We start from the raw sequence: 13,979 nt of genomic DNA on the forward strand, positions 1-13,979 counted from the left end.
TCCGGTTGGAATCAGTCCAGGGTGGCATGGCCTTCTACTGTGTCGGAAACCCTGGCTCCTCTTAGTCCGTTGTTCTGCCGACCTGAGCCACTGGCATCCACTTCGTGGTCCGAGATGACTGCTCAAAAATAGAAGACTCATCCTGGAAGAATTAAGGGCATGTCTACTTATATCCAGCTGGGCAGAACTTGGTACATGGCCACTCCGCACTGGAAGGGAGGCTGAGAAATGTGGCAACGTGCCCATGGAAAAGTTAAGCGTTCTATTTCTAGGGATGAAGGAGAGAAATAGACAGTGGGCACACCAGCAATCTCTGCCACAAGGAAGTTAAATCTAAGTCTCTCTCACTCCAGAGGACCCCAGCTCCATTGGTCCTGCCATACTGCCTTCCTTGAGAGAAGTGCCATTGCCGCAGAAGTCTCCATCGGGCTTAAAGCACCCCAGGGACAACCATACTAGAAACAGCCGGGTCTCATCAGGTGCTTGTTGTGAGCCAGGCACCATGCTACATGCCTCACAGCATTATCTCATTTAATCCTTCAATAACTGTAGAAAAGCAGGAACTTTATTCTCCTCGTCGTACTAATGAGGAAACTGAGGCCCGGTGAGATTATATAGCATGCCTAAGGTCATGCAGCTAGCAAATAGCATCCGGATCCATACATCCATACAGTGGCAAATAGGATCTGCCGTCAGGTAGTTAGGACTCCAAAGCCTTGTCTTGTAATTATTGCGCTCGTCTGCTTCATGTACGTTCCCACTTCAGGGCCTCTGCTCCTGCAGATCTCTCTTCTGGAATCCTATTCTTTCAAACTCTCACCACACCTTACAAAGTCCTTCTTCAATCTAGCAGTAAACACACTGAGCATCTGAATCAGGCCAGGCATCATGCTGGGTGCATAGGAAACCACAAAATATATAGGATGAAGTGTCTACTCTTATGACGCTCACATTTTAGTTCAACATCTAGCATCTAAGTGTCCATGATGTGACGTGAAAGGGCCATAACAACCAAATGGTCCAAAGTGCACTGGGAGACAGATGAATGTGATAAGTTTCTATTATCTGTAGGGAGCTAAGGGACACTATATAGGAGGTAAAATTTCTTACACTTTTCCCCAGTTGTTCCAAATAAAACCCGTTTATCTTGAGTTATACCTTCTCTTCCATCTTTTCCTTTCTTCCCGATTCTTCTCATCAGCTTTTCCCTATTGTACGCCTCCCACCCCCATGATCCTGTTTGCTGATCTAGTCATCTTCCTGCTCTATCCCTCTTCCTTTCAGGAGTGGTTTGGGGAAGAATGACACACCTCCATATTCCCTTCCTCACCTTCCATCCTTTCCTTAACCACACCAGTCTGCTGCTGCTCCCAACACTGCGCTAAATATTACCAGCTACTCTGGCTTTTTCTCAGGCCACACATAAGAGTCTGAGTCTTTTTTTCTCGGGAGAGCAGGTAACATTCATTATGCAGTTATTGGATAGCTGGTGTTTCTATGCATTATCTCACATAGCCCTCCATGCAGCCCTAGGAGGAAGATGCTATTGTCAATCTCGTTTTACTGTTAAGAAACTGAGCTCCAGACAGGAGGCAGTGAAGCTGCGTCTCCAACCCAGGCTGGCTGGCTCTGGAGCCCAAGCTCTCAGTCATTCCTCCTTCAAAAAGCAGGAGACAACAGAGCCAGCCCCGGTCACCAGTGGTTAAGTTCAGTGTGTTCCACTTCAGTGGCCGGGGTTCCCAGTTGTGGATCTATACCACTCGTCTGTCAGTGGCCATGCTGTGGCAGCAGCTCACATACAAAATAGAGGAAGATTGGCAACAGGTGTTAGCTCAGGGGGACTCTTCCTCAGCAAAATAATGACAAAAAAAGCAAGAGACAACACCATATGCTAGGTGAGCATGAGTGATCCAGGAATTAGAGTTGCAGCCCTAAGAAACGTGGTAGAGAACTGAAATAGCTTCTATGCGGAAAAGGAATAGGGAATTATTACAAGACAAACCAATTAAATGGAATCAGCATGGAGAGCGCAGATGAGGTTGGAAATCTTAAGTACAGGTTAGTAGTATCTGACAAGAGCTGAGGTGGTTCCGTTGGTCTGGTGTTAATACCAAGGATGTGAGGCTAAAGATGAGTGGGCAGGGGATTTAAAGATGTCGTTAAGAAAATAGTTGAAATGATTGGATGTAGAGTCTAGGCTTAAAAGGAGGGGAATTGAGATGAAAAGAAATTATTGGACTAGGAGAAGAAAGAGAGGTCACGCTCAGAGAGCAAGTTTGTGAGAGCAAGAAAGTGGAGAGGGTGGAAAAAGAAGAGCATGTCTTGAGATTAGGCAAGATGTCGCGGCAGCGTGGGCCCAGGGGTGCCCTTGTCAAGGTCACAGGCATGAACACTCACAAATGTCTCCATGTTGAGAAGGAAGACAAGTTTGATGCTTCTGAGTGTTCTCAAAATTCCTCAGATTAGTTTTAGGACACAAAATGTCATCTCTCCCTCCTTCCACAGGGAGAGGCCACACCTCTTTCATCTCTTTCCTAGGGTTCTGTATTAATTATGAGGACTTGAATTTTTTAAGGCCAAGCTCTGGAATTTCTTTAGTTGCATTAATAAGCAGAGAGCAGACCTCAAGTTTACAGGTGGGAATGGAAAAAAAGAGTAAAGAAAATTTTACTTAATAACATTGAAATGAGAAACATATTGATAATCTTCTACAGAGAAACGACTTAGTGTGTATCATAAGGTAGGGAATAGAGAAATAAAGTATAGCACATCCAGACAGTGGCATATGAAGCAGCCAAAAATAAAAAGGAGGAATTCCTTTATGTGAGAAATGGCATGACCTCCAAGATCTATTGCTAAGTTAAAAAAAGAATCATGAGGCAGATGAATGCGTATGTGTATAAAATAGGGTGAGGAATATGATATGAAATACGATATAACAGAGCATCCTTTCTTGTTTATGCACACGCTGTCCCTCTAGGGAAGGGGGTCAGGTGAAAGAGGGGTGGGCCTGGCACTCCTAGAAGGCCAGGAGCTCTGTGACCAGATCTCAGCCTCACAGAACGGTTCGGCCAGGTCCTGGGTGGGGATTCTTTTGGGACTTTAATTGCACGACATCATGAGTAAATGTGCACGTGCCCAAGCGCCCTCAGGCATTGTGTGCCCGCGATGTGAGATCCTCTCTGCTGCCTCCAGCCTGAAATCTGGTCTTGTGTTAATTTGAAGGTGTGCACATGGGGAGGACTTTCACACGACAGGGCAGACTCACATAAGTAAATGCTGGACATAGCTGAAGCCCTTAAGTCCCTGATCCAGGGGACAACAGTTCTTACTCAAAGGGGCACAGCATTTGGGTCCTTTCTTCGTTGAGTGCTTTTGTGGCATCAGAATATATTGGATCTTCAACTAAATTTTCTGTTCTACAGGTGTAGGTGAACGTAGGACCCCAATTCCCCAAGATCACCAGCTACATCAGTACTTTATTTTATCCGTAGTGGAATCACCAATGCCAAATTTTGTGGAATAAGCTTTTCAAGGATGTTTTGTTCCTTTCCATGAGAAAACCCCATTAACGTTAAGATTTGCTTATGGCACAAGCTTGACTCTATCGGAGGGAAAAATCAGTCTCTTTTTATCATTTGGGGTGGTAGGTGTGCAAAAAGTGTTCATATAGCAGGCTGAGACTGCTTATGCCTAGAATGCCATGCTTGCAAAACTGACCCTCAGCTGGCATCTGGGAACTTGGATTTCTAGAGGGTCCTCACCACCCAGACTGATAAGACTGGCTCACTAGGCATAAGCTGTTTGTGCAAACAGTGTGATTGATGCTGAGCACCTGCTTTCCTTCTGGGATTCTGGAATTTTGGTAATGCCAGGTAGAAGTTGCCTACCTGACTAGCCCCTAGTGAAAACCTTGGGTGCTAAGTCTTTAAGGATCTCCTTTGGTAGACAGTATTTCACAACTTCTTGCTGCAGAAATCAAGCAAGTCCTGTGTGACTCCACAGGGGGAAGACTCCACAGGGAGAGGACTCTTGGAAGCTTGCACCTAGTTTCCTCCAGACTTCACCCTATGCATATTTTCACTTTGCTGATTTTGTTTTGTAATTAATGGCTTTGGCTTTGTAATTAATCATAGCCATGAGTATGACTAGCCAGCCCTAGTGGTCTAGTGGTTAAGATTCTGTGCTCTCATCACTGCCGCCCAGGTTCATTTCCAGTCAGGGAACCACACTACCCATCTGGTGGTTGTCACACTGTGGTGGCTGCCTGTTGCTGTGATGCTGAAAGGATGGAGCAAAAAGACCAGGCAGTGTTCAGCTCTGCTGTACACAGGGTCCCTAGGAGTCAGAATCGACTCCACGGGACTAACAACAACGTGTATGATTATATGCTAAGTCCTGTGAGTTCTCCTAGGGTAATGGTAGCTGCTGTAACAAATCAATGCCAAGACTGCAGAGGCTCAATATGATAGTTTATTTCTTATTGGTGTAAAGATCAATGCCAGTGCTGGTGGGCCAGTGGCCTTGTACTCGGTCATTGAGGACCCAGGCGCTTTCCGTCTTGCACTCCATCTTCATCTAAGGCCTCTGAGTCCTGTCCGTTAAGTTTGCAGATGGAAAAAGAGACTGTGGAAAAGATGTGCCCCATTCTTGACCTCTTAATCTTAACCCCAGCATTGGTCCCAAGATGACACAGATCACCACCTCTGGTCACATTCCATTGGCAATCACTAGTCATACGGTCCCATCTAGATGCAAGGGGGCTAGGATATGTGGTCTCTGCTTGGTGGCTGTTCCCCTGCAGCAACTCTGTGGAAAGAAAGCATGGATCCTTGATGACCTGCACCAGCACTGCAATACTTACTATGAACCTGTTGTGTGCTCAACTTCATACCAAGTGCTATGAGACAACACAAAGAAGTTGTTCTTGCCCACGCGGAGGTTGACATGTAAAAGGGCACTGGTCAAGGATGAGGAGGCAAGGCTCAGTTTTTCTGGGAAGTGTTCTTTCCTATTAGACCCTTCTTCTGTGTTTCCATAGTAATTGGTGCTTATCCCTCTCATAGCACTTATCCCAGTGCATTGAAACGTTCCGTATTCTTGTCTGACCCTCCCACTGAATTACAGTGTTTTTGAGGTCACAACTTCAATTACCTTCACAACTTCTGTTGACCGGCATGTATCCCTAGCGCCCAGCACAGAGCCCAGCACATCTGAGATAGGTAGTAAATGCATAAATGAGTAAGTGCTTGAATGGGACGGTGAGATGCAGTGCAGTACCGCACTGTGAGCATGTGCTTCGAGTTAGTCAAATCTTCTCATCTCTTGTAACCTTACAAAAGTTACTTAACTTCTCTGAATCTCAATTTTCCATTCTTAGAATGGAGAGAAAAATACCAACTTTGCAGGGTTGTCATAAGATTTTCTGAGATTATGCGTGTGTATACAGCATCCAGCCCTGTGCTAGGTACACAGTAAACTCTTAAAACATGGTACTTAGTATTAACATAATTACTGCCAATGGGATACCAGTTTCAACATTCACTTACCCCAGATACCCTCTTTAATAGAAGCCACTAGAAGCCATAGAAACCACCTTATGTGGCCAAATCTTGTGCACAGAGGATGAGAGGGAAGAGTTGTGGAGAGAGCAGCTTCATTTCATTGTGGAGTCTTCCCGGAAGGGTGAAGGGACTTCCGTCCCATGTCCTTGACATCAGAGAGTGTTGGATTCATGCTTCTCAAGGTGGTGCTTCTTTTTCCAAGGCTTTACAAGATGTCAAGCTCATCTCACACCTTTACAACTACGTCCTTCGAGACAGAGCCCTGATTCCTTCAATTGTTCATCCACTTAAGAAATATTTTTAGAGTGTCCACCTTGAGCCAGGCAATGGGGATGAATAGTGATGAACCAAAAAGACCAACCTCCTCTTCCATGGAGCTTACATTCTAATGAGGGAGACAGACAACAAACCAATAGTTATGTCACATGTAGACAATGAAAAATAAGTTGTTACGCTGCTTTCTGGGTATATGGTTACTCTTTCTCCAAGTCTTGTGGTCTCCAGGTAAACCATTGTTAAATCTATTATATGTGTCACCTCTAGTGGTGCCATTTGGCCTTCTTCAACAATTGTTTCGTAATTACGTGCACACACACACAGAGTTACCCAAAACTTCCTCCCATATAATGTTTCTAATTGGTCTACTCTATTTCATAATTATCTAAGCCCCTGTTTTTTGACTTTTTTAAAGCAATGGAAACCTTTTGGATTTTTCCAAACTAGATGGTAAGGTAACCCCAATGTAAAAACTGTTCTTCTCTGGTTGAAGAGGGGTCCCTACCTGCTTAGCCTCCACTAGGTTCCCTGCAATGGCCCTTAGTTTCACCAAGGAGCTCAGGACTACAAGGAATAGTCTGAAAACCATGGGTGAAGTCTTTTTAAGTAGTAGGAAACTGACAATGAAATTATAGTGTAGTTCAGTAGACAAGACTTGTGAACAAGGAAAAGCTAGCAACCTACCAAGGTTAAAGGTAAATAAGTGTGAAACTGTGGTGGAAGCTTTTAAGAAGAAAGTTTCTTATCTTAAAGACCCAAGGGAGCCGATGGAGTGCTTGGCACTGGCTCCCGGTCATTTTCACCAGGCCAGCTTCTCTTAAACCATTCTCAGTGAGTTCAACATCCATGTGGGGGCTCACCCAGTCCCTTGATTTCTTAATCTCTTGATCCCCACTCTCCAGTGATCTTGTCCTCCACTCCACCTCAGCCACACACTCCCTTTGCCACATCCTTGACCTGTCATCACCAAAAACAGCCTCTGCCCCATTCTTCCAGCTTGTCAGCTCTTGAAAATACCTCAACAACCTTCTTTCTCTCCTTTTGTCACGCTCAACAAGTAACACCTTAGCCTGAGATAACCCATCCATTCTTCCTCTCCTTCCCTGAACTCACTCAGCTGAACAAGGCTGAAGAAAATCTCAGAACGAAGCAGACAACTGTAACTTCATAAACACAGCCTTCAATACTGCCTTGCAACTTAGGCAGTTCACTTTCCCCTTCCCCAAAACTAGTTCACACCTTGCCATGCTGCAAACCTCCCATGCTTCCTTTTTGTGCTCCAGTTCAGCGCACTGTCAGTTAATGACCTTACCTCTGACCTCACTGAGAATGGAGAAGCCACCTTCTCACCTCTGCAAGGTGAGAGCTCCCTCCTCTTGTCAAAAGTTCCACACACCTGTTCCTTCCCATGGAGGACATGTCTTCCCTGTTCTCAAAACCAATCTCTGTGTGCTACCCTTCTCAGGGACTTTTGACTTTTTATTATCTCTTCTCATTCTTGGGACTTCCCCTTCTGGATCCTCCATGGAGTCATTCCCATCATCATACGCACATGCTCTGGAATCTCTTGTCAATCAATCAAACACAGCAACGACAAAGCTATCCTGATTCCATATCCCCTTCATCTCTAGCTCAAGCTTCCTCCTTTGAGCTCCAGACATTTCTCTATTTGCCTTGACGCCATTTCCACAAGACTATCTACAGGCATATCAAATTTAATCTGTCCAGAATGGAATTCTTGATTTTCTTCCCCACACCTGTTCTACCTACAATCTTTTCCATTCTGTAAACATCTATCTGTCGTTCAAGCTGGAAACCTGGGAGTCGTTCCTGATTCCTGGGCTCCCCTGTGCTCCTGCCTTCCCCCATTCACCTTCCTTCACCACACAGCAACAAAGCGTCCCTGTCTGCTTCCTGAAGCTACGGACAATCAGTCAGTCTTCCACCATGGAGTCTGACTTAGCTGTGGATTCTTCACGGATGCTGTTTATCAAGTTGAGGAAGTTTCCTTCTATTTCTGGTTGTTGAGTGTTTTTATCATGAAGAGGTGTTGGATTTTGTCAAATGCATGTCTTGTGTCTATTGAGACAATCGTGTGGCTTTTTTCGTTTGTTCCATTCTATTGTCCTTTATTCTATTCATGTGGGCTATTACATTAACTGATTTTCAGATGGTAAATCAACTTTGCACTCCCACTTGGTCATGATGTATAATCCTTTTATTATATTGCTGAGTTCTATTTTCTAGTGTTTCGTTGGTTTTTGTTTGTTTTTTGCATCCCGAAGTGTTCTTATGAACAAATGAGAGCTTTAAATCCTTCACTGGATTCCTGTGGCACTCCAGAGGGCCCCTCTGGAACTCTGCCCAGAGACCCTCCATGGCCCTTTATGCTTATCACCTCCTTGCTTTCCTGCTGCCACTTCCCTGTCCAACTTCCCTGCTCCCTTACTGGTTTCTCCTAGGGACAATTCCTAATAAATCACTTCTCACAAATCCTTTTCTCAGATGTTGCCTGTCAGGATTAGCCTAAGACCCCCCCATGGAGGAGAAGCATCTCTGGTCATGTCACCCCTCACACACACCCACACTCCTCGCACTAAATGGACTCCGTGGCTTTTCCTGCAGGTGATTTATACCCTGAACACTCGCCAGGATGAGGCTGAGGCCAGCATGGAGGCGCTGCGGGAAGCTCACCAGGAGGAGCTCCAGAATGCAGTGGCAGAGACCAAGGCCAGGCTCCTGCAGGAACAGGGCCGCGCAGATGAGGAGGCCCTGCTCCAGCGCATTCGGACCCTGGAGAGCGCCCTGGAGCTGCAGAAGAGGCTGACGCAGGAGGCGCTGGCCCAGTCAGCCACATGCAGGCTGGAGACCAAGGAGAGGGAGCTGAGGGTAGAGGCAGAGCACGCCGAGAGGGTCCTCACCCTCTCCAAGGAGATGCTGGAGCTCAAGGCTGACTATGAGAAGAGGCTCCGGCACCTGACGAGCCACGAGTTGCCCCAGTGGGGCCGGCTTTCCCAGGACAGCCCTGACCCAAAGGCAGAGCCGGGCCGCGGCCCCGAGATGCGGGAGGTCCTGCAGGAGGTAGAGAGGCTGCGAGTGGAGAACCAGCAGCTGAGCAAGGACTATGCCCAGAAGGCCGAGGAGCTGCAGGCCACCTACGAGCGGGAAAATGAGGCCATCCGGCAGGCCATGCAGCAGTCAGTGAGTGAGGCTCTGTGGCAGTGGCAGGAGAAGGAGACCGACCTCCGCAAGAACTTCCAGGTCCAGGAGTCCGCCCTGCAGGCCCAGGTCAGGAAGCTGGAGGGGGACCTGGAGCACAGAGGCCGCAAGATAAGTGACCTGAAGAAGTATGCTCAGAAGCTGAAGGAAAGGATTCAGGTAAAGCAAGATCTCTTGCTGCGTTTCAAATGGGATCGTAAGCTTGGCCCCTAATTTTGAAAACCTACTAAGTGTCAGGCACTGTACGAAGCACTTGACTTCCAACGAAGTGAGTGTTACTATCACCATTGAGTTCAACTCCATTCATTCAGCAAATATTTATTGAACACCTACTGTGTGCCAGTCTAGGGCTATGGGCAGGAGACATAAGGTGAGCTAGACTTGGTCCCTGACCTCAGAGAGCTTAGAGACTTCCAGCTTACAGATGAGAAGATGAGACTAAAATTGGGAGGCTTAAGGACTGGCCTAGCTGGGCACACAGCTAATAAGTTTTTGAACTCAGGTCAGCCTAATTCTAAAGCCCCTGCTCGTTCCATAACAAGTTGCCTCTCCTAAAATCATTGGGACTTTTTGTTCGTGGAGAGCCAGACCACGACAATGACAAGTCAATGCCACGTAATGACAAGTCAATGCCACGTAATGACAATGCCCCACAGACTCACAGAGCCCCATCTCTGAAAGTAGCAGCAACTAATATTCCTAAGACTTCCTGAGCATTTTTTCTGTCTCAGATACTTTATCTCATTTAATCCTCACTCTAGAAAGGTTAAATAACTTGCCTAAGGTCACAAAGCCAATCAGGATGAGTAAGGATTTGATGATTCTGAGCCACTGAATTCCAGAGACTAAAGGCTTGTGCTGTGCACTCACCTACCTTTCAGATCTGATGTCGAATCTATGTACGTAGGATGTCTCTACACAGAACTGTAACCAGAGAAATGAGACCCTCTCTGTCTGTTTAGGACCTGGATGTACAGCTCAAGGAGGCTCGACAGGAGAATTTGGAGTTGAAAAGCACTGCGAAAAAACTTGGGGAGAAGCTGGCTGTTGCCAAAGATAGACTGATGCTGCAGGAGTGTCATGTGACGCAGAAAACCGGTGAGGTTCCTTGGAACGATTTCCTTACAGATGGGAGGTTAGCTGCCAGGTTAGCCTGGCACTGCTTGCAGCCTTGAGACTGTTGAGGGAGCAGAGTGGAGGGGCAGGGCTGTTAGATCTGACCCACCTGGTACCCACCTGGTGGGAAAATCTAATCCATGCAGGACACAGGTGAGCCGACGCCTAGAGCTGCCACAGGCCAGATATCTAAAAGGCAGGATGCAAAAGGACCCCTTGCCCCCAAATATTTCCCCACCAGGCCCACCACAGGGCCCAAACTGCTCAGCACTGGCTTTTCCCCACACTTAGACAATGCTTTATACTTTTAACATCATTTCACATAGTGACGTATTGGGTCTTCCCAATAATTTTGTGCAATAGGTGTCAGTATCCCATGTTACAGATGAAGAAATGAGGCTGAGCAAGGGTAAGTGGCTACTGAAGGCCAGACAACTGTTTGATGATGGAGCTGATGTTTGTATCTCAGAATATCTGACTCCAAATTGCCTTCCACTAGGCTCCCTTGTCAGAAAGTTCTTGAATACCTACAATGTGATCGGCTTGACCCTAGGAGATATACAAAGCCACAAAACATGAGCTCTGCCTTCAGGGAGCTTACGGGACAGTTACAGTACAGCCCACGGCATGCTTTGGTACCATGGGCATGGCCCAGGCAGGAGGGGAATGAACTGTCCTGGAACAAAGAAATAACCGTGGGCTGGAAAGGTGAAGAGGAGGAGAGGTGTGAGTTGGAACCAGAAGTGTCTGGAGGGCTTAGAGCAGTGGTCTCAAAAGTAGGGCAGAAGTACCTCAGGGAATATCGGAAGAAACTGAGCAATTCTAGTTATATTTATTTTTCTGTCCTATCCTTTAAATTTCTTTAAATTTAAATTCTTTGAATGCACATATTTTCAGGAATATGGTCAACTTTTTTTAACCTATGGAAAGCACAGTCAGAAAAATCTGAAGATGACTAGTTTAAGAAGGAAGAACATGGCAACTATTTGAACTCAGGATGCTGCTTCAGCAAAGATGGCGTGAGGGCCATGCTTGAGGGCAAGAAGGTCATGGAGCAGGGATTACATAGGGGAGCGGTGGGCAAAATAGTTGAAGAGCAGAATAGGGACCCAACTGCAGAAGGCCAAGGCCAAGGGTACTCCAAATGAGGTTGAAACTTATGCTTCAGATGACGTGAAGACGGAGCTGGTTTCAGAGAATGAAGTCCTAGGGAAAGCGAATGATTTGGAAGCTCGCAGTCCGCATCCTCAGCAGGACCAGAACTTTCTCAAGGAGTGTCCATGCACAAAAGGAGGCACAGATACACAGGTAGTGTCTGACCCAGCCCTGGGGGTGGAGGAGTCACAGGAGGCTTTCCTGGAAAGAGCTACAGGTAGAGGCCAGTCCCAAACTAGGAGGAATCTGCTTGGAAGCAGCACGTCCCATGGTTTTGGGGATGGATATGTGGGTGTGAAGTTCCAGCCAACTTCCTATCGTTTGAAACTAAGAGACCGAGAATGTAGCAGATTTCTCCCAACTCATGGTTGGCTCCGGGGAAACAGAAACTTGCTTAGGATTCCCGATATATGTTCTCAGTCAAAACAAACAAAGCATTATTTAGAAATCACTGTAGTATGGGCTGGAATATTTGATCCTAGATAATAGATACTCTATTCCAAAAAGCCCTTTTCTGATGGCGAGTAAAGTGAAGTTTCTTACAAATATCAAATATATAGTCTTATAAGCTTTAATGCGCCTTGTGATACAAGCTGTAAAATCAGTATATAAACATTGGAAAAGCTGTACAAAAGCAAAGTGGCCGATTCCCTTCTCTTCTCCCACCCTGGCAGCCTCACAGGCCCTTTTTCTTTTTATAGACCAAGAAAGAGGCAAGTATTGAGATTGAATACATGAAGCAACAGTATGAAGAAGACCTTCGCAGAATCAAACATCAGACGGAGGAGGAGAAAAACCACCTCAAAGACCAGCTCGTGAAGAGGCTGGAAGACTTGGTAAAGAGGCACACGGTGGAGGTCAGATCAGTTCGCTCGTCGGTGGAGGCCGAAAGGAAGAAGCTGCAGAAGGTGAGATCCCCTCTAGACACTGTCCTGTTTCTTTTTCGTTTCTTCTACCTCCCTCCTTTCCTCTTTTATTTCTTCTTTCCTTCCTCAAACATGTACTGAGCTCCTGCTGTGTACAGATCTAAGCCAGTTCTCTGACCAAAGGGACCTCAGGATCTTTGGGAGGAGACGAGGACACCCCTTAGACTGCAAGACAATAGGGGTTACAGTTGTTGGCATGGGGTGGAATTGTGTCAGATGAGCATTTAACTTAGGGAAATTCAACTCCCCTTAGCAAAAACAGAGAGAAATAACATGAAGCAAACACTAAGGCTTGGCAGACTGCCTGGATTCAAACCCCAACGCCACCACCCTGTAGCTTTGTGACCACAGCAAGTTATTTAACCTGGGCCCCTCCAAGGGAAATTCTGCATGCCGCAGGTTCCTCATTTATAAAACAGATGATGATAATAGCACCTCAGAGAGTGGCTGCGAGGATTAAATGAAGTAATCCATGTGAAAAAACAAAGCCTATCATAGTGCCTGGGGCGTGATAGGCATTAGGGAGATGCAGGTAATTAATGAGCGGCCTGGCAAAGTGAGGGAAGATGCTCAGTCTCTGGGTACTGTTCCAACTTCCCACCAAAGGGGGCGGCTTTCTGCTGAGAGAGAATGCAAAGCCTCATCTCTCATGTTCGCTGGGAAAAGCAAATGACGTATGTGAATGTTTTAGGAAAAGAGTGAAATGTAAATCAGTATTATCGTGAACATGGGTGGTGCTTGGTTACTACAAGAAAGCTGCTTTGTAATCCAAGAGCCTGCATTATCAGCTTTGAGTTTTCACTGAAAGATAATCCTACATCACTGAGGAATACAGAGTTGTGTGGTGGCTAAGGGTAGTAAGTACTCAATAAATATGTGAACTCATGAAAGGTCAGACTAGTCCTGGGTCCAAGTCCTGACTCTTGCACTAGCTGTATGACCACGAACAGGTCACTTAACCTCTCTGAAACCTGATTTCCCAAAATAGAGATAAATACTTGTTATGTGGATTAAATGTGGTATTATATATAAACCCTTAACTCTGTGCACAGCATGCAGTAAAAGCTCAATAAACAGTGACTATGATTAGTTGCCACGTGTATTGGGTGACATTGTGTGAAATAACATTTAATGCCCATTATACCTTATAAAGCATTTTATTCTTATGAATACATTTAATCCTCCCAACAGTATTACAAAATGGATGTTCACATCCCTGCTTTAGAGATGAGAAAACTAAGGCCCAAAGATGTTATGTATCAACCCACACAGACGGTGAGTGGTGGTGTGAGTGCTAAAACCTGACAGCCTGACTCCGGAGCCCAGGGTTTGTCACCCCGTGCCGGGTCTGCAGCAATATTGAAAGCATTTTCCTCCCCAGAAGCGGTGACTGGTCACACAAATCCAGTGGGAGGGACAGGTTGCCCTGGTAACCTGTCAGCCAAACCTGGCTGAGTGTAGAAATCCCACTTCAGCTTTAATCAGGGGGCATAAGGCGATTTGAGAAACAAATTAGGTAGAAATAAATTGTGTTTCCTCCTGTTTTTTCGCTTTTCTTTCTTTTACTTTTGTGTCCTTTCTATAAAACGAGGATATAAATTAGGTCATGCAGATTAGGGGAAGGTAAAGCCTTGAAGAAGCCTCAAATCTAGGGTTCATGGACTAAAAACAGACACCAGTTCCCCTCTTGGGTTAAGTGCTCTATTTCTTTGAGCCGTAGAGT

At 46.0% G+C, this 13,979-nt stretch overlaps 1 protein-coding gene across 2 annotated transcripts in view; it reads left to right on the top strand.

Annotated features, from left to right (window-relative positions):
- FAM184B (family with sequence similarity 184 member B) overlaps positions 1-13,979 on the top strand; it is a 138,830-nt gene that overhangs the window by 65,493 nt on the left and 59,358 nt on the right. For both annotated transcript variants that reach the window (XM_070613100.1, XM_070613099.1), the window contains 4 exons: positions 8,466-9,218; positions 10,022-10,157; positions 11,344-11,483; positions 12,032-12,238. In XM_070613100.1, coding sequence (XP_070469201.1) covers positions 8,511-9,218; positions 10,022-10,157; positions 11,344-11,483; positions 12,032-12,238 — 1,191 coding nt within the window. In that variant the 5' untranslated portion in view covers positions 8,466-8,510. The remainder of the gene's footprint in view (positions 1-8,465; positions 9,219-10,021; positions 10,158-11,343; positions 11,484-12,031; positions 12,239-13,979) is intronic.

The sequence above is a fragment of the Equus przewalskii genome, chromosome 3 (assembly GCF_037783145.1).
Source record: "Equus przewalskii isolate Varuska chromosome 3, EquPr2, whole genome shotgun sequence".
Lineage (NCBI taxonomy): Eukaryota > Metazoa > Chordata > Mammalia > Perissodactyla > Equidae > Equus > Equus przewalskii.